Raw genomic sequence first — 22099 nt, 5'->3', positions numbered from 1 at the left:
AGAGGCAGAGATAGAGAGAGAAACAGAGGGAAGGAGGGGGAGAGAGACAAAGAAGGAAAGAAAAGGAGGGAGGAAGGAAAGGAGGAGGAGGAGGAGAGAGACAGATGCTGAGGGTTGAGAACAGTTTCAGTTGAGTGATTGCTGTGTGAAATGCAGAATGAAGTCAGATTTCAAGGGTCAGCAGAGTGAACATGTGGGGGAGAAACAGTTAGGGAATGTAAACTGCTCTTTCTATGAGTTTGTTAGTTTTAAGGAAGGAGGACAGAGGATACTAATTAGAGGAAGTGTCAGTGTCAAAGGAAGGTGGGGTTTTTGTTGTTTTAAGAATAGAGGAGTATGAGCATGTTGAAGGCAGCAGGAATGGTGCCAACATACAGGGAGAGATGGTAGCTAAGAGAGAAACGGAATTTGATTGGGGACACACTCCTGAAGGATATGAGAGTGTTTGGGCTCAAGGGCACAAGTGTAAGGAGTAGCCCTGGGAAGAAGGGCCACCTCATCCCATGAGACTGGAGAGGTAGGGGACGTTAGGCATCTAGATGAGAGATGTGGACCTCCTTCTCCTCAGTAAAGTGGGAGCTCAGGTCATCTGCTGAGGGAACAGAGAGGAGGGTGATGTTGGCAGCTCTGTCTTGTAGCCAGGGCCCTGCTGAAGGAACCACCCAAGTTGGACAGAGCACAGCCCTGGCATCTCAGGGCACTGCCCTGTGCCACATGCAGGGATGTGATGAGATGCAGGCACAGAGCCATGCAGTGCCCACAAGGTTGGGATCCATCACAAAGGAAGGGGTAGCTGTGGAACAAATTGTGGGGATTGTGAGGATAGTAGGTTGGCCCTGGCCTCCCTGACCCTGACACAGAGGACTCTCCCATACAGGAGGTGACTGTGCCACCCTGCTCAAGAACATTGGGGCCCTGCCTGTGGAGATGGCCAGGATGTACTTTGCAGAGACAGTGTTAGCGCTGGAGTACTTGCACAACTATGGCATTGTGCACCGAGACCTCAAGCCTGACAAGTAGGGGATCCCCTCCTACCCCCCAACTCCCACTGACCTCAACCTGTCCCAAACCTCTACCACCTCACTCTCCAAAATCCCACAGACTCCCTGGGTTCTTCCTCACCCTAGGTCCCTCACACCCCTGGATTTCACCTACCCCTCTATTCCTTTTGCCCCACCTCCATCTGCCACTCTTCCAACACTGATCCTCCTCTTTTCCCACCTCCTAAATCCCTGTCTAGTTATTTTCAAGTCCCTGAAGTTCTCAAATGTCCACACTCCCTATTCACTGTTCCTGGCCTGTCCCCCTATTCTCCCTTATTCATATCCTCCTCCTCACTGCTCCCCAGCCCTTCCCTGACACTCCCTAATTCTCATTGGCATGTCAAGGTCCACAGCGGGAAGAGGTTTGTGCCCACAGGCTTGGGCAGGGGGTGGCCACTGAGAGGACCTGTGGGAGGCATCTGTCTCCCTGCAATGCCTCTTCTGAGAGGGTCTTACTGAAGCTATGCCAGGCTGGGGTGGGATGGAGCGTGGTATCTCTGAGGTACCCTCATGCCCCCAGCCTCCTCATCACCTCCATGGGCCACATCAAGCTGACGGACTTCGGCCTCTCCAAGATGGGTCTGATGAGCCTTACCACCAACCTGTATGAAGGTCACATTGAAAAGGATGCCCGAGAGTTCCTGGATAAGCAGGTGGGAGGAAGTGGCGGCAGGGCTCTGCAAGGGAAGGCTCTGATGTGGGGATCATGGCTGGGCCCAGCAGGCACAGAGCTAGGGGGCTGATGGTCTTCACACAGGTATGTGGGACACCTGAATATATCGCACCTGAGGTGATCCTGCGTCAGGGCTACGGGAAGCCTGTGGACTGGTGGGCCATGGGCATCATCCTCTATGAGTTCCTGGTGGGCTGTGTGCCCTTCTTTGGAGACACCCCCGAGGAGTTGTTTGGGCAGGTCATCAGTGGTGCGTGTGCCTGTCCGTCTTCCCGCCAATTGGCCACTGGCCACCCCTCCTTGGTCCACATGGGCAGTCACTTATGGTCACTTTCATCTAACAAACCTGAGTACTTCATGTGCAACACACTGTTCTAGACTGGGGATTCTACAGTGAGGGCAGGGCAGCATGTACATAGCTTAAATACAGTGTAATCCCAGAGTGTGTCCAGAGGGTGAGCCCATGGACAATGGGGGAGTCAGGTTTGAAGAGGCTCATGGACTTTGCCCACCCTTTCCTGACACAATTGGACCTAATCCCACCAATAGGATGTGATGGAATTTCACTGGCCTTGCTGATACTGTAGGTCCCAAGAGTTTGGTCCCCCCCTTCCTTCTCCCCCCTCTCTAGCTTTCTTCCCTCACCCCTCCCTCCCTTTCCTTGCAGATGATATTCTGTGGCCTGAGGGTGAAGAAGCCTTGCCTGCTGATGCCCAGCTCCTCATATCCTGCCTCTTACAGACCAACCCTTTGCTGCGCCTGGGTGCAGGTAAGGAGGGCTACCTGGCATCAGGTGTCCCTCTTAAGGCCTGGACAGCCCTTAGGCCCCCTGCCTAGTGCCTGTTGTCAACCCCCACCCCAGGTGGTGCATTTGAAGTGAAGGAGCACAGCTTCTTCCGGGAGCTAGACTGGACAGGCCTATTGCGGCAGAAAGCAGAGTTCATTCCCAACCTGGAGTCCGAGGATGATACCAGCTACTTTGACAGTGAGTTCCCAGCCCAAGCCACACTCTGGGTGTGTCCATTTGGGGCCTGAGGGCAGGGGAGGGGGCTGGCAGAGGCCAGGGCCCCCCTCACCTCCAGGGCACAGGGCTAGGGAGGAGTGCCCCACCTCCCCAACATGCCCCCAATGCTCGTGGTGGCCCCCAGCCCGCTCCGACAGGTATCATCATGTCAACTCATATGACGAAGATGACACAACAGAGGATGAGCCTGTGGAAATCCGCCAGTTCTCTTCCTGTTCTCCCCGATTCAGTAAAGTAAGCTCCCCTCCCCCAAGACAGGAGATTGGGGAGGGACCAGCACTGTGCCCAGGGCAGGTGGGAGCTCCTCCAGGGTCCCCTTATGTGCTCATGGGAAGATTCCAACCACAGCCAGGGCTTTAGGGGCAAAAACCCAGACCTCTATCCTGAGGGCCAGCCCATCCTCCCACCAGGTGTACAGCAGCATGGAGCAGTTGTCCCAGCACGAGTCTAAACCTCCCACAAGTGGCAAGCGGGAAGCCAGCACCAAGGGCCAAGAGGAGAAAGCAGCCAGCAAACGGGAGGGGCTGGGCGGCCTCACCCTGCGTGACAAGAGTTGGAGGGGGGGGTCCCCCGAGATGTGAGCTGGGGCAGAACCTGGGGCTGGGGGCTGGGGTCCTCTTGAGCTCTGAAGTGGGGAGAGGGAGCTGTGCAGAAGTTGGACTGGAAGATTGGGGTGGGATCCATGGTGGGAAGAGAGCTAGAGGCTGCGGGGCAGGGCAGGACAGGGGGATCCTCTGGTTCTCTTCATGTTGGGGCAAAGGAGCCACTTAAAGCTGGGAGGTCTTTGAGTCCAAATGTTGCTTCTGACTCCCCTGGCCCTTCCTACCCTAGCAAACGCCTGTCAGCCTCTGAGTCGTCATTCCTGGAGGGGGAGGCCAGTCCCCCATTGGGTGCTCGCCGCCGCTTTTCAGCCCTCCTGGAGCCCAGTCGGTTTAGCGCTCCCCAGGAAGATGAGGATGAAGGGAGAGTTCGGAGGCCTCCTCGGCCTAGCTCTGATCCTCCTGGGAGTCTAGACAGCAGAGCCCCCAAGGAAGGCATTGCAGGGGACAGCACCCCCAGCACTGGAGACTCAGAACCGGGTGAGTATGCGCTTTTGTCGTCCCCCATTTCCCCCACAGCCCAGACTGTTGCTGACTAAGGGCCCTGAGCGCTGGGCTGGTATCAGAAGACTTGAGTTCAGATCCAGCCATGCAATTCAGAACAAATCATGTAATATCTGTCAGCTCAGTTTCCTCAACTGTAAATGGAGATGAGAGCACCGCTCTCCCAGGGTTGTTTTGAGGATGTAAGGAGATAATATCTGTAAAATGTTTCACACATGTCTGGCGCATATAAATATGCTTAATAAATGCTTGATCCCTTCCCCAAACAGAAGGGCTGCTGCTTCCTAGCTAGATGACCTTGTGTAAGTTCATTCCCTCCTCTGTAAATGAGAGCTGGATCGGATGATCTCTGAGGTTCCTTTCAGTTCTAATCCTGTGATCCTAGAACGACTTCTGTTTTTGCCTCTGGATTCAGGTTCATCCCCTGCTGCCAGTTCCTTTTCCTCTAAAGATAATGCCCTCATTTCTTCTTCCACTTTCTCTCCATCCTCCTTCCACCGCACTATTCCTTAAAGGTACAATAAAAAGATATGTGGACTAGAGCCAAGAGACTTGGTTTCAAATCCCAGTTCTAATACCAGCTTTGACCTTGGACCTCTGGACCTCTCTAAGGCTCCATTTTATTATCTACAAATATGGACTATTAATTTACTCCCTAGCTCCCAGGGTTGTTGGTAGGAGTGTACTCAGCAGCCTTAAGGCAGTGCAGTTGTGGGAGCTGTAGTGGTCATTTTTTCCAACCAGGCGAATTGGTCCTGCCCCCCAAAGATGGAGACCCATCAACACCCAAGGCCACAAATGACCTGGTCCTTCGACGGGCAAGGCACCAACAGCAGATCTCTGGAGAGCCCTCAGAGAAGCGGCCCTCACGTCCTGGGGGCAAGGTCATCAAGTCAGCGTCTGCTACTGCTCTGTCAGTCATGATCCCCACAGGTAATCTGAGGGCAGCAAGGATAGAACGAAAAACCCTAATATGGCAGGACAGTCTCCCTCATGGTGTTGACTATTTGCTGACCACCCACAACCTCCATGTCCACAGTAGACCAGCATGGCAGCTCTCCCCTGGCCAGTCCTATGTCCCCTCGGTCACTTTCTTCCAACCCATCATCGAGGGACTCATCTCCCAGCCGTGACTACTCACCTGCTGTCAGTGCTCTCCGTTCCCCCATCACTATCCAGCGCTCAGGCAAGAAGTATGGCTTCACCCTCAGGGCTATCCGCGTCTACATGGGTGACTCAGATGTTTATAGCGTCCACCACATTGTATGGGTGAGTGTCTGACCTATATGGGCAGGGAGCAGGGTGGGGACAACAGTGATCACTTGGGGAAGAGATAATGCTTCTCAGAACTCCCCTGTACTTCCAGCTCATCCAGCCTAGCCTGCTGCTGCTTGTTTGGTGTAATGGACAGGGGCAGACTCTAGAGAGAGGAATGATGGTTAGGTCCAGTGTACACCTACTAACTGTGTGGCCTTGGGCCAGTCACTGTCCCTCTGAACATTAGTTTCCTCACCAGTAAAAGAGATTCATACTTCCCTTGCCCCCATCCTCACAGGGCTTTTGTCATAAGGTCATAGGCTGCTGAGCTGGAAGGGACCTTAGAGATCACTGGTCCAACTCCCTCATTTTGCAAATGAGGAAACTGTGCCTGAGAGTAGTAAACTGACTTACTCAGGGGCACCTGCATGGTAAGTAGATGCATGACTAGGACTTCCCCAGGCCTTAGATTAGAAACACTGTTCATTTTCCTACACCGCACTTGTGAGGAAAATGCTCATCACATCTTAGAGGGCTCTAGAAATGGGAGTTGTTTTGATTGCTCTGTGTGGACTCAGGTGGTGACTGTGGCTTCTGACTGCCTTCCAGCAGGGACAGCCACCAGGTCACCTGCCCTACTGCCCCACTGAGGGTGGGGCCTGACAAAGTCTGCAGGGGGGAAGGGAGATTCCTATAAGCATTTTGTTGTCCCCCATCCCTGACAGCATGTGGAAGAGGGAGGACCTGCCCAGGAGGCTGGACTCTGTGCAGGGGACCTCATCACCCATGTCAATGGGGAGCCTGTGCATGGGATGGTGCACCCAGAGGTGGTGGAGCTAATCCTCAAGGTCAGGAGCCAGGAAGGAGGAAAGAAGGGTATTGGGGGCTGGACAATACCAGGGAGATGAAGAGATGGGGGAGGAGCTGGGATAGTACAAAGGAAAAGCCCCTAAAGGAGGAGAGGGGCTTGGAATAAAGGAGGAGAATCAAGAAAGGTGGGGGAGTAGGGTGCCCTGGACAATCTCTGTACCCCTTTTGCCCTGGTACCTTCAGAGTGGGAACAAAGTGGCTGTGACAACTACGCCGTTTGAGAACACTTCCATTCGCATTGGGCCTGCCCGGCGCAGCAGCTACAAGGCCAAGATGGCCAGGAGGAACAAGAGGCCAGCAGCTAAGGAGGGTCAAGAGAGGTAGGGGCCGTGCCCTGCGGAAGGTCTGAGGAGTCAGAGCAGCTGTGGGGGAGTGGAGTGCATGAGGGGGCCCCCGCTGGCCCATTTTTGTGACCCTGCACAATTCATTGATGCCTTATTTAAGCCTCAGTTTCCCTTTCTGTAAAATGGGGATGATGATCTTTAGATGATCTTTAACTTAGTTGCAATGGATGTGGGAGTGGGGGGAGTTCCAGGGCCACAGGACCAGGCCTGGCCTTTCACTTCCCTTTTCTCTGGTCCACGTAGGAAGCGCAGCTCTCTGTTCCGCAAGATCACCAAGCAGTCCAACCTCCTTCACACAAGTCGCTCCCTCTCGTCTCTTAATCGATCCCTGTCCTCTAGTGACAGCCTTCCTGGATCCCCTACCCATGGCCTGCCCGCCCGCTCCCCCACACACAGTTACCGCTCCACTCCTGATTCGGCCTACCTAGGTATGCTTGCGCATGGCTGGGAGGATTGGGGACAGGGCGCATTGAGGCCCTAGGCCGTGGACCCTCCAGGCTCCCCTCCACAATGTCTAACTTCTCTTGCAGGTGCCTCTTCTCAAAGCAGCTCCCCAGCCTCCAGCACCCCCAACTCGCCAGCTTCTTCGTCCCACCACATCCGGCCTAGTACACTTCATGGCCTGTCCCCCAAGCTGCACCGGCAGTACCGCTCAGCCCGCTGCAAGTCAGCTGGCAACATTCCCCTGTCCCCACTGGCACACACGCCCTCGCCCACGCAGTCATCTCCACCTCCACTGCCTGGCCACACAGTGGGCAGCTCCCACACCACCCAAAGTTTCCCTGCCAAGTTACACTCATCTCCACCTGTGGTGCGCCCACGCCCTAAGAGTGCTGAGCCCCCCCGCTCCCCACTTCTTAAGAGGGTCCAGTCTGCTGAGAAGCTGGGCTGCCCAATGGGCACTGACAAGAAAGGTGCACTACGTAAGCACAGTCTGGAGGTGGGGCACCCTGATTTCCGCAAGGACTTCCACGGAGAGCTGGCATTGCATAGCCTTGCTGAGTCTGAGGGCGAGACAGGCCCAGCATCTGCTGCTGCTGAAGGGCTTGGGGCCCAGCGCCCCCCACCTATGAGGCGACTGGGCCGCCAAGAATCACCCCTGAGTCTGGGTGGGGGAGACCCTCTTCTAACCGGGCCACGGGGGGGTGATGGTCCCAAGGAAGAAAAGCCAGCTACTGGTCCGGGACCTCCTGGTCCAGGCAAAGTCCCAGAATCCGAAGGGTCTTCCCGCAAGGAAAGGGATGTGGGCAGCAGTAGGGGGGAGCCCCCTTGGTCAGGGGCCTGCATCCCTCCTAGCTGCCCACCTCGGGCACCACCCCCAGGCCGGACTCTGGACCGAGAAGGGGCAGGCACAAGACACCAGGGGGTGCAGACAGAGGATGCAGGTGGGGCAGCCCGGGCCTTGGCCAAGGCAGCCCTAAGCCCAGTGCAAGAGTATGAGGTGGGCAGACGCAGCAGTGCCAGTGAAGCAGCCACCTCCCCTCGGGGAGGCTCAGGCAATGACCTACCCCCTGTCCCCATTGTTGTTGAGCCCAAGGCTGAGGTCAGCAGGCCTCCCCCAGAGGCCCCAGCAGGAAGGATGGCCAAGGAGCGTTGGGTTCTGGAGGTGGTAGAAGAACGAACCACACTGAGCTTGCCCCGAACGAAACCCATCTCTCCCAAACTCTCTCCAGAGCCCCCAGGCTCTACCCCTGTTCCACTCCCACCTTCTGCCAGGAATGGGCCTGGCTCTGACCCAGGGCATCCACAAGTCCCCACTGCTCTCCCTATCCCAGCTCTCCCAGGCCCTAAGAGCGAGTCAGGGCTGCCTACCCGCCTCCCTGCTGAGCCTGTGCCTGGCCCAGGCCAGGGCAAGAAGGGGTCAGTAAACTGAAGGTGGTCCCAGACACTACCCCACCTCCAGACCTTTGTAAGTAGGACTGGAGGTTGGCACCAGATTGTACAGTGGGTTGTATACATATGTACACATATAAATAAAGTGCGTGTTACGCATCCTGGGCTCCAGGCTGTCTGGACCTGCCACAGGTGGCAGTGGTGAGATCTGAGATAGTGGGTTTTAAATGGAAAACTGAGAGGGAAGGAACTGGCCATATAACTGCTAAGCCCACCATCCCACAGTAGCTGGTACAACCAAAAGGCACCAGGTGCAAAGATGCCTTCAGTCATAGGAGACAGAGTCCAAGAGGGGGACCAATCAGAACTGTGATAGACATGGGCACGCAGAGACCAAGCTGAGGCAGAAAAGCTGCCTTGCAGAGAGACGTATCCCTGAGTTGTTCTGTAACTGATAGAGCTATATATAGAAAGAGAGCTCCCGAAGGGCGGGGGTGCCCCAGAGGAGCAGATTAGAGGGCTTAGTACCTTCGATAGAATGCGCTGCTGAGAAAAAGAATTGTTAAGCTACCTTAAGTGAGGGAATCCCCCATGGCAGGAGAGGGGGATGGGAATCATAGTGGAGAGCGTTTGGGGGAAGGGACGGGAGAACAAGCAGTAAGTGCCTACTATGTGCCAGGTGTTTTACAGATAATCGCATGTATGTACAGGATAGGTGTACATGTATTTTATGTATGCATGCTCATAATTCTAGGAGGTAGGTGCTATTATAATTTTGCAGTTGAAGAAACTGAGGCAGGCACGCGTTAAGTGACTTGCACAGACTTACATAAGTAGTCTTGGGCCTGATTTGAACTTGGGACTTAATAATGCAGACCCAGAGTTCTATCCACTGTGCCACCAAGCCGACTCAATGGAAAGAGAAACACATGATATTTGTCATGACAATACGCTTCAGATCACCTGGTCAGAAGATGGAGAAGGGTCAAGTAAGTGTGCTATAGGAGTGATGGAAGAACAACTCACTGTGCCTTGCCTCCTCAAAAGGTGGGAAAAAGGGAAGCTTTTTTCTGGAGTTAGCCTGACTCACAAGGGAGCCAGCTCTAACAGCTTTCTGAAGGGGTTATACTTCTAGAGCAGGGGCCTCGAGGCCATGGGTGGCCCTCCAGGCCCGCAAGTGTGGCCCTTTGACTGAAGCTAAACCCCACCCCTGTAACAGAGATGGACATAGATAGTGGATAATGGCACCACCAGATTGGGCCAAGTTGAAAGGATAGAATTCCCTGCCCTAGAATTCTATAGGGGAAGCTGTCCCCAGAGGAATGGGAAGCTCTGATAAAACAATTCTGAGGAGGAAGAGGAAGAGGATGACCCCCACCCCTGCCAAGGGAACAACATGGTTATGTGGGTTTGTCTTTTAAGACATAATGGAAGCAGGGTCAGGTAACTAAAGATAAATGCAAAAATGTGCATTCCGGTTAAGAGAAGCACTATGGCTCAGAGTGGGCCAAGGCTGGGGCTGAAAGCTCTCCGTGACAGAAACCTCTCTAAGCTGAGCTGGGGGTAAGAATCCCAGAGTTGGAAGGGGCCTCAGACATATCAGATCCAACTCATACTCCACTTATCTCCATATCTCCACTCTATTCACAGGCAGCTATTCCACTTTGGGACTAAAATACTTGTTAGGAAACTTGTAGACAAAGCCTAAATTTCTTTGCAGCATCCATTTTTACTAGTTTTGCCATCTGGGTCCAAGCAGGATTCATGTAATTCCTCTTCTCGTGACAGCCCATCAAATACTTCAGGACAGTTATCATGCATCCCCCAAATAATCTCTTTTTCAATCTTTGCCTTTTAAAAAAAATCTCATCTTTCATTTTAATGGTCACTTTTATTTTTAAAAATATTTTCTTCTCCCCAGCAAGCCATCTCTGGTAACAGAATATTTTGGTGGGGGGAGGAGGGTGAAAGAAAAAGCAGTTGTGTAAAACCAAAGGAAACACTGGTTTTCCTGAAAACGAAGGTAGTATTCCCTACCCATGGTTCCCCACCTCTGCAAAGAAAAGAGGAAAGCACACTTTGTTAGCTCTCTGCAGAGGCTGAGCACGGTCATTATCATTACATAGTGTTTTGTCCTTCATGGTTGTCATTGCTGTAATTGTTTCGTGCATTTTCTGTCTGGTGTTTCTTGCTTCAATCTGCGTTAGTTCACCTGAGTCTTCTCATGCTTCTTTGAATTATTTATAAAATATCTACCATTTCTTATGGAGCAATAACATACCATCCCTAGTCAGCCATTCTCAAATTGATGGGTGTCTACTTTGTCTCCAGATCTTCGCTACCACAAAAAACAAAAATGCTATTAGGAATATTTTGTTTGATGCTAGACTTTTCTGGTTTGTTTTTTTTTCCACTTCTTTGAAGATATGCATCTAATAGAGTAGGATCTCAGGGCAAAAAGATATAAAGAGTTCACCCTCCCCATAATTCCAAAGTGATTCACAGCTCCACCAATGGTGTGCCTGTTTTTTTGTAGCCTCTCTAGAACAAATTCCATTCCCAATTTTCTGAGGTTAAACTTCGGAGTTGTCTTGATATGTGCTTCTTTTTATCAGTGATTTAGAATAATTTTTCATATGTTTGCTAGTAATAATAGTAAACATTTATATGACATTATGTGCCCAGTACTTTTCAAGTATCTCATTGGATGCTTCCAACAACCCTGGGAGGTGGATGCTAGTATGATCCGCATTTTGATACTTTTGCAATTCTTATTTGAGAACTGTTTGCTTCTATCCTTTGATCATTTATACGTTGGTCTCCCCTCTTTCTTAAAAAAATTTTTAATGAGTCTTGAAACTTTTTAAATGACATAATTTCTTCCAGTATCCCTTTTCCTTCTTCTATCCAGAGTTATCCTATATAATAGTATTTTTAAAGACAAAAAAGAGGAAAAATTTAGAAAAATTGATCAATACATCCAAAAAGTCTGAAAAGTATGTGCGATGTGCCACACTCATAGGCCTCCGACAGCTGTGAAGGGCTGGGGTAGTGGTGCCTTCTGCCTCTTCTTTGGAGCCGTGCTTATTCTTTGGAATTTTGCAACATTCATTTTTTTTTGAAGGGTGGTTGTTTCCATTTACATCATTGTAATCGTTGTGTATGTCATCTTCTTGACTTTACTTCTCTTCCCTCTTTTTACAGCAGAACTCTTAAAACTTTCTAACCTTGAGATCTAAGTATTGACCTCACCACTTAATGAGAATTGCTTTCTCCAAGGTTAGCAATGATCTAATTGCCAAATCTAACAGCTCTTTCTCAATCCTCATCCTCTCTACAACCTTTGACATTATTGACCACCTCCTATGTTTTGGGGACACTACTCTCTCCTGAGACTCCTCCTATCTGTCCGACTGCTCCTTCTTAGATTACTTTGATAGATCAGCACCCATGTCCTGCCTCCAATATGTGGATATACCACAAGACCATGTCCTATGCTTTCTTCTCTCCACTCTCTTTTGGTGCCCTAATCAGCTTTCGTGGATTCAATGATCACCTTTATGCCAATAATGCTCTCATCTATGCATTTGTCCCATACTTAGCTCCTGCCCCACTATACCACCTGCCTGCTGAAAATTCCTCTTGGATGTCCAATCAACATGAACCCATTATATTTTCCTCAAAACACAACCCCCATGTCTGGAATGTTTTCCTAACTCACCTCTACCTCTTGGAAATCCTGGCTCTCCAAGTTTCAGCTCAGGTAGTAACTAGTACATAAGACTTTTCCTCACACACACATTCACACATACACACAGCAGTTAGTGCTTTCCTCAACCTCTCCTTTGTATTTACTTCATATTATATAAATACATATGTATGCATCATGACTTTCCACATATTAACTTGCTTTTCGGTATACATTTTATTCCCCTGTAAACCACCTCTCCTCAAGATGGAAGCTCCCTGTGGCTAGGGATTGTTGGCTTTTGTGTTTGTATCTACCACAGTGCTCTATACGTAATAAATGTTTAATAAATGCTTGTTGAATTAAATGGAATGAAACATCCCCAGTTCCTTCATCTGGTGCTAGCATGGCAAGGTCTCCAGTCCTCCACCATCTTGGTTTATCCCTCTGGGAATGAAGTCCAGTTTGCTATCTTGACTCTCTAACAATCCTCCCCCCAAGCAGCTTTCTACACCAATCTTTTGAGCACATCTATCATGTCCCGATTGTGTCCTTTCAGATCTGAGTATCCCCAGTTCATTTAAGTGACCGCCAAATGGTTTCAAGGCACTTCACCATTCTGGTCACCCTTCTCTATATATTCTCCTCCTCACTGTTCTTCCTGATATAATCCATGGCCCTGTTCAGCCCTCTCTACTAAAACGTAACGCCCAGAATGGGAAACGATTCTTCAAATAGGAAGCATTAATTATTACCTCATGGTCTGTCCAGGGCAAAATAAAGCAGGACTGTCACCTGCCAAGACCTGGATGACATTCCTCTGTTACTTACTTGTATGACCTTGGGGAAGTCATTTGGGCCTGAGTTTCCTTATGTATAAAATGAGAGGAATGGGGCTCCATTTTCTTCCAGGTCTAAATTCATGATTCTTTTTTTCATAAAGATGAAAAATTAATGTTTCATTGAAAACAGCATGCATTGAATAACCATATAATCAACTAAACTTGCATAGAAACAATTTTCATTGCATTTTCAATATATGATACTTTTTCATGACAATTTTCTTCTATTCCCTCCACATACCCATAGAGATTCTTTGTCTATTCATTGTCATTCAGTTTTCCTCAAATGTTAATAGTGTGCACTTGAGGCTTCTATTTCTGCTTGTCTCATTTTTGCATTATTTCATTAGGTCTTCCCAGATTTCTTTCTATTTCTTATTATCAGTTAATGGGATTACAATATTCCTACTGGACAGCTAGGTGGCGCAGTGGACAGAGTGCCAAGCCTGGAGTAAGGAAGACTCATCTTCCTGAAGTCAAGTCTGGCCTCAGAAGCTGGGTGACCCTGGGCAGGTCAGTTTGCCCTGTTTGCCTCAGTTTCTTCATCTGTAAAATGATCTGGAGAAGGAAAAGGTAAACCACTCCAGTATCTTTGCCAGGAAGACCTCAAAGGGGGTCACAAAAAATAACAAGAACAAAGTAAATATATACATGATACATGCAAAGCAATTTGGGGGAGAAGATGAGAAAATTAACAAGGAAGCAGGATTTAGTATAGGAGGTAGCACTGAAGCAGAGCTTTGAAGGAAGTTAGGGGAGAAAATCAGGTTGAGAAGAAGAGGGAAAGCTTTCCAAGCATGGAGGACAGCTTATTCAAAGGCACACAGGTGGGAGATGGGAGATGGGATGGCATGCATGGAGGACAGCTTGTTCAAAGGCACACAGGTGGGAGATGGGAGATGGGATGGCATACCTCGGGGAACAGCAGGAAGACCAGTTTGGCTGAAATGGAGTGTGATAAAGGAGAATAATTGGAAGTCAGTCTAAAAAAGGTCTATTTGAGCCAGATTCTGAAGAACTTAGAAAGTCAATCAGAGACGTTTTCCCTCGAGGCATTAGGGAACTTCTTGAGCTGGGGAGTGACATGATCAAGTTTTGATCTCTGTCTCCTAACCCCAACTAATGCTATTGGGTTAGGTCCCTAATATATCTCCCCTCAGGGTTCTACAAGTAAACTCAGAAGGTTTGGGGTGGGGTGGGAGGGAAGTGGGTTCTAATTCTGTTGTTTGCAAATCCCCATCTAGTATGTTCCCCCGATACAAATCATCCATTAATACCTCTTCCGACTGACCACTTCACACCAGTTCACAAAGGAATATTCACGGAGGAAATATATAACAATTGTGACAGTAATAACAGCTAACGTTTACGTATGCCTACCCTATACCAGGCACTACAGTAAGCACTTAACAAATAGTATCTTATTTGATTGTCACATCAAGCCTGAGAGGCAAGTGCTATTATTATCCCCATTTCAGAGATGAGAAAACTGAAGTAAACATAGTAAGAACTGAAGTACAAAAACTTCTCAACCAGTCCTTGAGGAAAGTAGACTCAGACTTGTAGTGATGATTACAAATGTTCACCAGGCTGAGCTCACTTCTGGGTGTGACATAACCAATGCCTCTATTGCTTGCAGAAGGGATGTCATAGTCAATTCATTCAAGACTTGGTGTATCATTAAGAAGATATGTGCACTCATGTATGAATGCACTCACACTAGATTAGAATCACTGTAACATTTATTTTGCACGCAAAGATAATATAAAGCAAGATTAAAGAAATATAGAAATATACATATAAAGATAAAGCCTAACAGAATAATAAAAATATTTATATATGTCACCAAAGTGGGGGAACACCTACATCTGGGTCATACCTCCAGAGTCCCAATTGAGAAAAGGTCCTGAGCAGAGTGTCCTCCCCACAAGTGAACTCCAAAGAGTAGGGAGATCTCTCCAGTTTTACTCAAAAAAGGCATTAGGTCAATTACTCAGCTTGTCGCCAGAGTCTTATGTGACTTAGAGAAACTAACCACACTGGATGTGTTGTAGCTCTGAACCAGGCCAGAGTCCAAAGGAACAAAACATCTATGATTGATGTGGCAAAACATCTATGTTCAAAAGGACACAGAATAGATTCCATTTTGTTCCTAGAAGGGTGGCCAACACTTTCAGGAAGGGGAATCAGCCAAGGGCAGGTTGAATTTTTAGTCCTGGGAACCAAGGCAAGGTGACTTTTTAGTCCTGGGAACTCAGCCCCTGTTCCAAGGAAAAAGACCAACATATGTATTCACGTAGGTCTACAAATGTTCAAGATCTTTAATGTTTCATTAACCCTTCACCTGGGTCAAGCACATTGTTCTTTAGGGGCTGACTGCCCATGAGGCTCAACTGCTGTGGATACCAAAAGATTCTTCTATGGACTCTAGTTACTGAATTTCTGAATGCTTTCTCCAGCTTTAAAAACTCACAGGAGCCTGTGTCTAGTATGTTCCCAATAATCATTCAGCTAGAACCAAGAAAGAATACATACCACAGACAGAATAGAAACAGCACCAAGTGTTTGTGGCCACATGGTGGCCAAGTGGAAAGGCAGGATAGGCTGCTGCAGCCATTGCAAGTACATCTCTTCCTGCCCTCCTTCCCTCCAAACATGGAGGCTTAAAGCATTCCTCCTTCATTCTCATTAAAAAATTATCAAGAAAATTAGAAGGTTTTTTTCATATTTCCACATTAGTCATATTGTAAAGGGAGAATCAGAACAAAAGGGAAAAACCCCAAGAAAGAAAAAACAGTAGCAAAACAAAACAGAAAAGAGAATGGTTGGATAAGCTCACAACTCCAGCAACAATGCATTAGTGTTCCAATTTTCCGATCTCCTCCAACATTTATCATTTCCCTTTTTTGTCATATTAGCCCATCTGATAAGTGGGAGGTGGTACCTCAGAGTTATTTTAATTTGCATTTCTCTTGCAAGAAATGAGAGTTCTTTTTGGTCCTTTTGTGTACACACTCAATTCTGGCTTAGTAACCAGTTAAAAGGTTTTCCATCACTACTCAGTGAAGTCAATGAGAAATTGTCATAGGATACTTAGGCATCCTCTGAATTAGGAAGGGAAAGGGCCCTTCTAGAAGCAGGACCACCAAGTCTCCAGATAGATTGCCAACTGGCACAAGATACCACATATGGTCTAAAGATTTTATTGGTCAGTTCTCCTCATTGCCCATCCTATTGTTGAGTCAACTTTTGTTAAATATTACATTCACAAAACATTTTTTGTTTTTCTTACGTCTCATTTTATTTTTTGTCTCACTTTGTTCCGAGCCTGAACACCACCAAACAAACCTGAAAACAAGTCCTTGGAAAGCAAGAGTTGTTTATCACTGGACTCCTACTCAGTAAGTCAACAAGCATTTATTAAGCACCTAGCATATCCCAGGCAGTGTGCTAAATACTGAGGATATAGAAAAAGGACAAAAAACAAACAATGAGTTCACAGTCTAATGGGGGAGATAAGCTTTTCAAACAAATCATATACAGGATAAGTTGGGATTGATCCACAGAGGAAAGGCACTAGAATTAAGGGGGATCAAGAAAGGCTTTCTGTAGAAAGTGGAGTTTTAACTGGGACTTTATAGAAGCCAGGAAAGTCAGGAGGTAGAGATGAGGAGGGAGTGAATACCAGTCTTGGGTGACAGCCAGTGAAAATACTTAGAGTCAGGAGACAGAGCATCTTGTTGGAGTAAGGGTAAGGAGTCACTGCATACACAGATACACAGAAGGGAGTAAGGGGTAAGAAGACTAGAAAGGTTGGGGGAGTCAGCTTGTGTATTTGATGCTGGAGGTGATAGGGAGTCACTGGATTTTACTGAATGGTTTGTAGCGGGGGATGAAGTGGGGAAGGGAGGGAGTGTTGGTCTGTGTCCTTCCAGTTCAGCACAACCCACTCAGGTTTGAGCTGGTACCTTTTAAGAATCCAGGGTCATCTCCCAAGCCATGACAAGGCAACTACAATATAGTAGAAAGTGCATTTGAAAAGTGAAAACAATGGTGAGATCAAAGAGGGAAGGGCAATCTAGGAAGGCTTCCTGAAGAAAGAAGTATTTGAGTTGGTTTGGGGGCAGCTAGGTGGCACAGTGGCTAGAGTACTGGCCCTGAAGTCAGAAAGACTTGGGTTCAAATCGAGCCTCAGACACTCACTATTGGTGTGACCCTGGGCAAGTCACTTAACCCCAATTGCTTCCAAAAAAAAGAAAGGATAGAAAATTCACTAAGGGAAGAGGTGAACAGGGAGGACAATTCAGACACAGGAAAAGTGTGGCAGAAACTGGAGTACAAGATATGCTCTCATGCGACAGAGGACAGACCCTCAATGATCCTTGACCTCAGGTTTTATCTATGGACAAGGATCAAATTCTCTCACCAGTGGCCAGAAGGCTTTCCACAGAGCAGGTATTTGAGAACAGAGAGTACCCCCACCACGATGCTCCTCTGCATAGTTGCGGTTCAGGTCTCCTATGCAGGTCCAGGTGCTGTTGAGTGCCACACACCACTTGGCATGGTCATGGGTGGCACTGAAGGGAGGCACAGTAGAGTCAGGGAAGGCCAGCTCTAACACATTTAACACACGGAAAGGGCCAGAACAGCTGGAAGGCAGCACTTTGCTTGTTCTGGGCCAAAACTGGACAAACAGGTCACTGCTCAGAGCCGTGGTCAGCCAGCCCGCATACAGGTCTGTGGGAGACAATACTTAGTCAAGGCCAAGAGACTTGAGGTTCTAGTCATGGCTGTCCCCAAAACTGGCCCAAACACTGAAAATCTCAATACAACTTCCCTTTCTGCATCCATCAAAGGTCTGAATGGCCCTCATGGGCTAGGGGGTGGGAGTGGGGATGACTACCTTCTCTGCCCCACCTGGGCCTCACCATTTTGGAAGTCATTAAACTTGGCGAAGCTCCGGAAGACAACCCCAGCTCTTGAAGTGAGGGTGACACTTCGATTCCAAGGGCCCTGGCCTACATGGTGACCTTGGGCAGCTTGTTTTAGATCTGGCAGGTCCTGGGCAAAGAATCCTTCCAGCCTGTAGTCATAGACCTGGGGATAGGTGTAGGTCAGCTGTTTGCCTGAAGGAGGACACCCAGAAGGCAGAAAAGGGAAAAACAGGTCAAGTGCCTCCACACTCCAGGAGATCTGCCTCTTTCAAGTCCACAGGCACATCCTCCCCCAGGGGGCCCTGGTAGGCTCACCAATCTCTTGGAACCAGCTATAGGCGAAGGTGACACAGAGTAGGGTTTGTCCATAGTTGTGGGCACTTTGGGGCCAGCTATAGGATGAGTTAGCATGTGGTGGGAAGTGAGGGACACTGTGTACCAGCCAAATGCCACTATCTCTGTTCAGAAGAAGCACACCTAAAATGGAGAGGGGAAAGCTCAGGCAAAGGGGCTAGGAGGCATGGAGAGGTCAGAGTTTCTGAGGTCCCAGAAGCTGATGGGAGAGATGAGGAATACTATTTGACTGAGAGTTGTCAGTCCAGCCCAGACATTCGCAGGGAGGACAGGTGAGCCCAGCTTGGACACAGTTGGGGAGAGGTATGGGTTGCCCAGGTCACAAGGAGAGTGGGAAGGTCAGCCTAGCTCAGGAACACAGGGAGAAGAATGGGTCACTTAAGGACTGGAAATAAAGATAGACATCAATCCCAGACATAGATACAGAAGAGTAACTCTCACCCTTGGTGTGTCCTCGGTAGGTGGTATCAGGGTTTCCATTACCTGAGGGTGGCTGGTCATTGTACAGTAGGTAAGCCAGCTAGAGGAATGTGTACGACAAAACATGCTAGTTTCCCCCATGTTCCTAGATTCACCTCCCTCAAGTGCCTGGCCCAGGCCCTCACCTCCCTCAAGTGCCTGGTCCAGGCCCTCACCTCACTCAAATTGCCTTGGTACAGTTGGTTCATGGTCCGCCCCACAGCACCCTGGGTGCTGTCAATAGATGTGGCACCCTCTTGCCAGCCCCCACTATTCCCATCTAGGTACATGTAGTTGAGTCCTTTCAAGGAATTGGGCATGGCAGGTAGCTTGTAAGTGACGAACCTGGGGAGGAGAGAGGGAGGAAGGAAGGGAGCAGGGCAGCTAGGGAAAAAGTGGAGAGTGGTCTGTGTCCAGAGTGGTCAAGTATTGTAGAATGTAAGTCTAAAAAGGGCTTTAGAGATCATCTAGTCAAAATATCTCATTTTACGTGTAGGAAAATGTGAGGGGAAGAAACTTATTCTGAGTCATAGAGGCAGGATTCAAACCCAGGTCCTGACTCCAAATCCAGAACTCATTCCAGAACACAGATATGGAGCTAAGACTCCACACCCTAAGAGAAAGACCCCTCAAACACTCCACCCTACCCACCATCACCTCAGAGGGACAGCCAGAAAGAGGGTGGGAAGACAAACAGAAGCAGTGAAAAAGACTGAAGGATATTGATTTGTGATCAGGGCTAGATGGAAGAGTGAGTGAGTGAATGAATGAATGTGTGTGTGTGTGTGTGTGTGTGTGTGTGAGTGTGTGTGTGTGTGAGTGTGTGTGTGTGTTGCCACTGGAAATGTGGCAAAGCAGTTACCTTGAAGGATCATATATTTCAAGGTGAAAAGGACCTTGATGATCATTTATTCAATCCCCTCCTTTAAAACACGTGGGGAAACTGAGGTCCATAACCCAGAAGGGTCTTGCCCAACATCACAAAAGTAATATTCAACTCCAACTCTCCTGACTCCAGCTCAGCCAAGCTATTCTCCCCAGATGAAGCCTAAATTGGGAGGGGAAATGGAGTTTGGGGGAGCTTATCACTCACCAGTCCACAGGCTGTCCAGCGTCTCCATAGCAGGAGATGGCGGTGGTAGCGGGCAGGAGCCCGGCCAGGAGCAGGAGGGTCACCATTGGGTGAAGAGGTCTGAAAGCAGAGGACATGGACCTGGGCGGTGGAGGTGGGGTCCGCACAGTGTAACCGTCCTGGCAGATCTCAGCGCCAGCCCTGGGTAGAGGGCAGTCTAAAAGTCAGCCCTGAGAGGCTTGTCAGTATGTCCGCTGGGAGTGGGGGGCGGGGAACCCCGAGATCGAGAACTGACCGCCCTCTGGCTGATCACAAGACTTGGCCCTCCAGATTTCCCCCACAAACTCTCACTTCCCTAAATCACGCCGCCCACTCCCAATCACCGTAGTTAAAAGTTTCCGTCCCGGAGGGAGAGGAGAAAGCCCCACTCCCAGGGTAGACCCCCGGGACCCCAATTCCCGGGCCCAGGGGCCTTAAACCCGCCGAAGCTGCAAAAGGAGAAGTTTCATCTTTCCGGGGACAGCTCCCACACCCCACCTTCCCGCCCCCACTGGCCCGCCCACGATCCGCCCGCGGCATTGTTGAACCGGACTCCTCCCCCAACCCTTGAGACAGCTCGACTATCACACTTTACCTTGTTTGTCTGCACTTTCTTTTTTCAGTCTGTAAAACAGAATTACCTCTTCCTGCTGGCCCAGCTGCAGGACCTGCTGCTAGGATCCAGCTAGAGAACATTTCTGCCCTTCCGGGGTTGAGATTCTGGGACTAGGGAGAGCCTCTCGAAACCTCCTAGGGGTGGGGTGGAAAGTTGGCCAGACTGGCTAAGGCTTGGAGGCTTGGCATTTATCTCCCTTCCAGGCACCAAGATGAGAAGGAAAATCTCGCGATTGAATACTTTCTCAACCGACAAGAGTAGATCCTTGGGACTTTGTGAAGGGGTCCTGGAGTTGGGATTTACACCCTGTGCTGTGGTTCTGTGTTGCCTCATCCGTCGTGACCCCATTTGGGGTTTCCTTGGCAAAGATATTGGAGTACTCTTCTCCAGCTCATTTTACTGGTGGGGAACTGCTGCAAACAGGGTTAAGTGACTTGCCCGCACATAACCAGTAAGTGTCTGAGGCTGGATTTGAGCTCACAGAGTTGAGTCTTCCTCATTCCAGGCCCTAGTGACCACTGCCCCACCTAGCTGCCTATTAAAGTTAAAACTCCATGCTTGGTATTTTAGGCAATTCACTATCTAATTCCCACCCCCTACCTTTGATGCTTTGTCTCAAATCATTCCCCAGTGTGAGGTAGTAGAGAGATCCTTTGAATTTGGAGTCAAAGGCCTGGGACTTAGGTTATGTCTCTGCTACTTACCTAGCCATGATCTGGTGCAAGTGACAACCTCATAGGGTCATAGATTTTTGAGCTAGTAGGAACCTCAGAGGTCATTTTATCTCATTTTATAGACAAAGAAACATACCAAAGAAGTAACGTGACTTGCCCAGGGTTACACAGGTGGCTAAGTTTTAGAGATGGTATTTGAACCCAGGTTTTTGGACTCCATCAAAGACAATGCTGTCTCTCCTATGTACTCCACTCCTCCTCAGTTAAAAATATTTTAAAGGAAATAGTAAAACTGCTGAAAGCACAAATCATCCCAAAGTATGAAGTCTTCATGTCAGCACTATAATTTATGCTAAGATAATGCTATGGAAAAATGTAAAAAAGCAAGTAGTCCCTGTCCCATTAACACTCTGCAAGGATCTCAAGTTTTCACCTGTCACTAGTGGCCTTTTTCATTAATGAACTTGAAATAAGCCCATCCACCCATCCCTGGAGTGTGTCATTCATTTCCAGGCTGGCCCACATCAGCCTAAGGTCATGTAAATAAGGACATTGAGAGTGAGCACTTTTCCTAATCCCCTTTGTCACTCAATAAACTTTTATTAAGCACATTTCATAAGTCAGGCACTGTGCTAAGGGCCAGAGATACAAAAAAACCCAAAAAGCAAAAGGATAGTTCCTGCTTTCAAGGAACATAAACAGCTGTGTACAAACAAGCTAGGGATGGGCTATATGTCGACTTTTGTTCGTAATGACTATCTCTTGAGACTTCATACAAGACCTTTTTTTTTTTTTACTATGCTATTTATTCTGTATGACTTTGGGTAAATCACTTACCTTCTTTGGGCCTCCTTAGGTTGGACTAGATGAACTTTAATGTCCCTTTCAACTGATTCAACGCTTGTGGTGTCCCTGCCTCATCTCTCCTTACCCCCCACCCCCACCCCTGCCCTTATCCTGCTCAATTGACAAAGTACTTTTTTCCTAAAACCTAAAGTCTGACCATATCTCCACAGCCCTCCCACCAAACGCTAAACTAGTGACTCCCTATTGCCTCCTGGATCCAATATAAAACCCTCTGCTTGGTTTGTATCACACTTTACAGCCTTGCCCCTCCCTACCTTACCAGGCTTCTGATGCTTTACTCCCCTCCACATTAGCCACTATACTCCTTGCTGTTCCTCTTACAAGACACCCAGTTTTCTTGGCTTGCTGCCCATGCCTGGACCGTTCCCCCTCGTCACCTTTGGCTCCCAACTTCCCTGGCTCCAGTT

The 22099-nt window shown here is 48.8% G+C and overlaps 2 protein-coding genes across 18 annotated transcripts in view; one reads left to right on the top strand and one right to left on the bottom strand.

The window, feature by feature from the left end:
• Nucleotides 1–8306, top strand: part of MAST1 (microtubule associated serine/threonine kinase 1) — a 28329-nt gene extending 20023 nt beyond the window's left edge. For 3 of the 4 annotated variants that reach the window (XM_072602198.1, XM_072602201.1, XM_072602202.1), the window contains 14 exons: nucleotides 878–1016; nucleotides 1564–1696; nucleotides 1801–1966; nucleotides 2384–2485; nucleotides 2579–2701; nucleotides 2865–2974; nucleotides 3151–3317; nucleotides 3572–3819; nucleotides 4588–4776; nucleotides 4883–5112; nucleotides 5826–5948; nucleotides 6154–6290; nucleotides 6558–6742; nucleotides 6845–8306. In XM_072602198.1, coding sequence (XP_072458299.1) covers nucleotides 878–1016; nucleotides 1564–1696; nucleotides 1801–1966; nucleotides 2384–2485; nucleotides 2579–2701; nucleotides 2865–2974; nucleotides 3151–3317; nucleotides 3572–3819; nucleotides 4588–4776; nucleotides 4883–5112; nucleotides 5826–5948; nucleotides 6154–6290; nucleotides 6558–6742; nucleotides 6845–8187 — 3395 coding nt within the window. In that variant the 3' untranslated portion in view covers nucleotides 8188–8306. The remainder of the gene's footprint in view (nucleotides 1–877; nucleotides 1017–1563; nucleotides 1697–1800; nucleotides 1967–2383; nucleotides 2486–2578; nucleotides 2702–2864; nucleotides 2975–3150; nucleotides 3318–3571; nucleotides 3820–4587; nucleotides 4777–4882; nucleotides 5113–5825; nucleotides 5949–6153; nucleotides 6291–6557; nucleotides 6743–6844) is intronic. The other variant, XM_072602200.1, reaches the window with a different exon arrangement.
• A 1413-nt stretch (nucleotides 8307–9719) lies between these two features.
• On the bottom strand, nucleotides 9720–20517 carry DNASE2 (deoxyribonuclease 2, lysosomal). 14 transcript variants are annotated; one of them, XM_072602207.1, is made up of 9 exons: nucleotides 20131–20393; nucleotides 19518–19697; nucleotides 18601–18808; nucleotides 18407–18485; nucleotides 17927–18088; nucleotides 17606–17803; nucleotides 17104–17414; nucleotides 13591–13619; nucleotides 11112–13235 (listed from the first exon to the last, which is right to left on the bottom strand). In XM_072602207.1, the coding sequence occupies exons 1-9, from the start codon at nucleotides 20229–20231 to the stop codon at nucleotides 13220–13222; spliced, it is 1284 nt and encodes a 427-aa protein (XP_072458308.1). In that variant the 5' UTR covers nucleotides 20232–20393; the 3' UTR covers nucleotides 11112–13219. The 14 variants fall into 14 exon arrangements, with proteins under 14 accessions (XP_072458312.1, XP_072458308.1, XP_072458305.1 ...); XM_072602211.1 differs by lacking the exons at nucleotides 11112–13235; nucleotides 13591–13619 and adding an exon at nucleotides 9720–11065 and having other exon boundaries at nucleotides 20131–20390; XM_072602204.1 differs by lacking the exon at nucleotides 13591–13619 and having other exon boundaries at nucleotides 20131–20398.
• Between the last annotated feature and the right edge of the window lie 1582 nt (nucleotides 20518–22099).

Source organism: Notamacropus eugenii, chromosome 4 (assembly GCF_028372415.1).
Source record: "Notamacropus eugenii isolate mMacEug1 chromosome 4, mMacEug1.pri_v2, whole genome shotgun sequence".
NCBI classification, from domain to species: domain Eukaryota; kingdom Metazoa; phylum Chordata; class Mammalia; order Diprotodontia; family Macropodidae; genus Notamacropus; species Notamacropus eugenii.
Note: the sequence above shows the minus strand (reverse complement) of the source record. Positions and strands in the feature narration are given on the sequence as shown.

Coding starts and splice junctions, on each gene's coding strand:
- DNASE2 (XM_072602203.1), bottom strand. CDS start 20,231: ATGTTCTCTAGCTGGATCCTAGCAGCAGGTCCTGCAGCTGGGCCAGCA. Junction 18,089..18,406: donor CTACCGAGGACACACCAAGG/GTGAGAGTTACT, acceptor TCTCCATTTTAG/GTGTGCTTCTTCTGAACAGA. Junction 17,415..17,605: donor GTTTAATGACTTCCAAAATG/GTGAGGCCCAGG, acceptor TGTCTCCCACAG/ACCTGTATGCGGGCTGGCTG.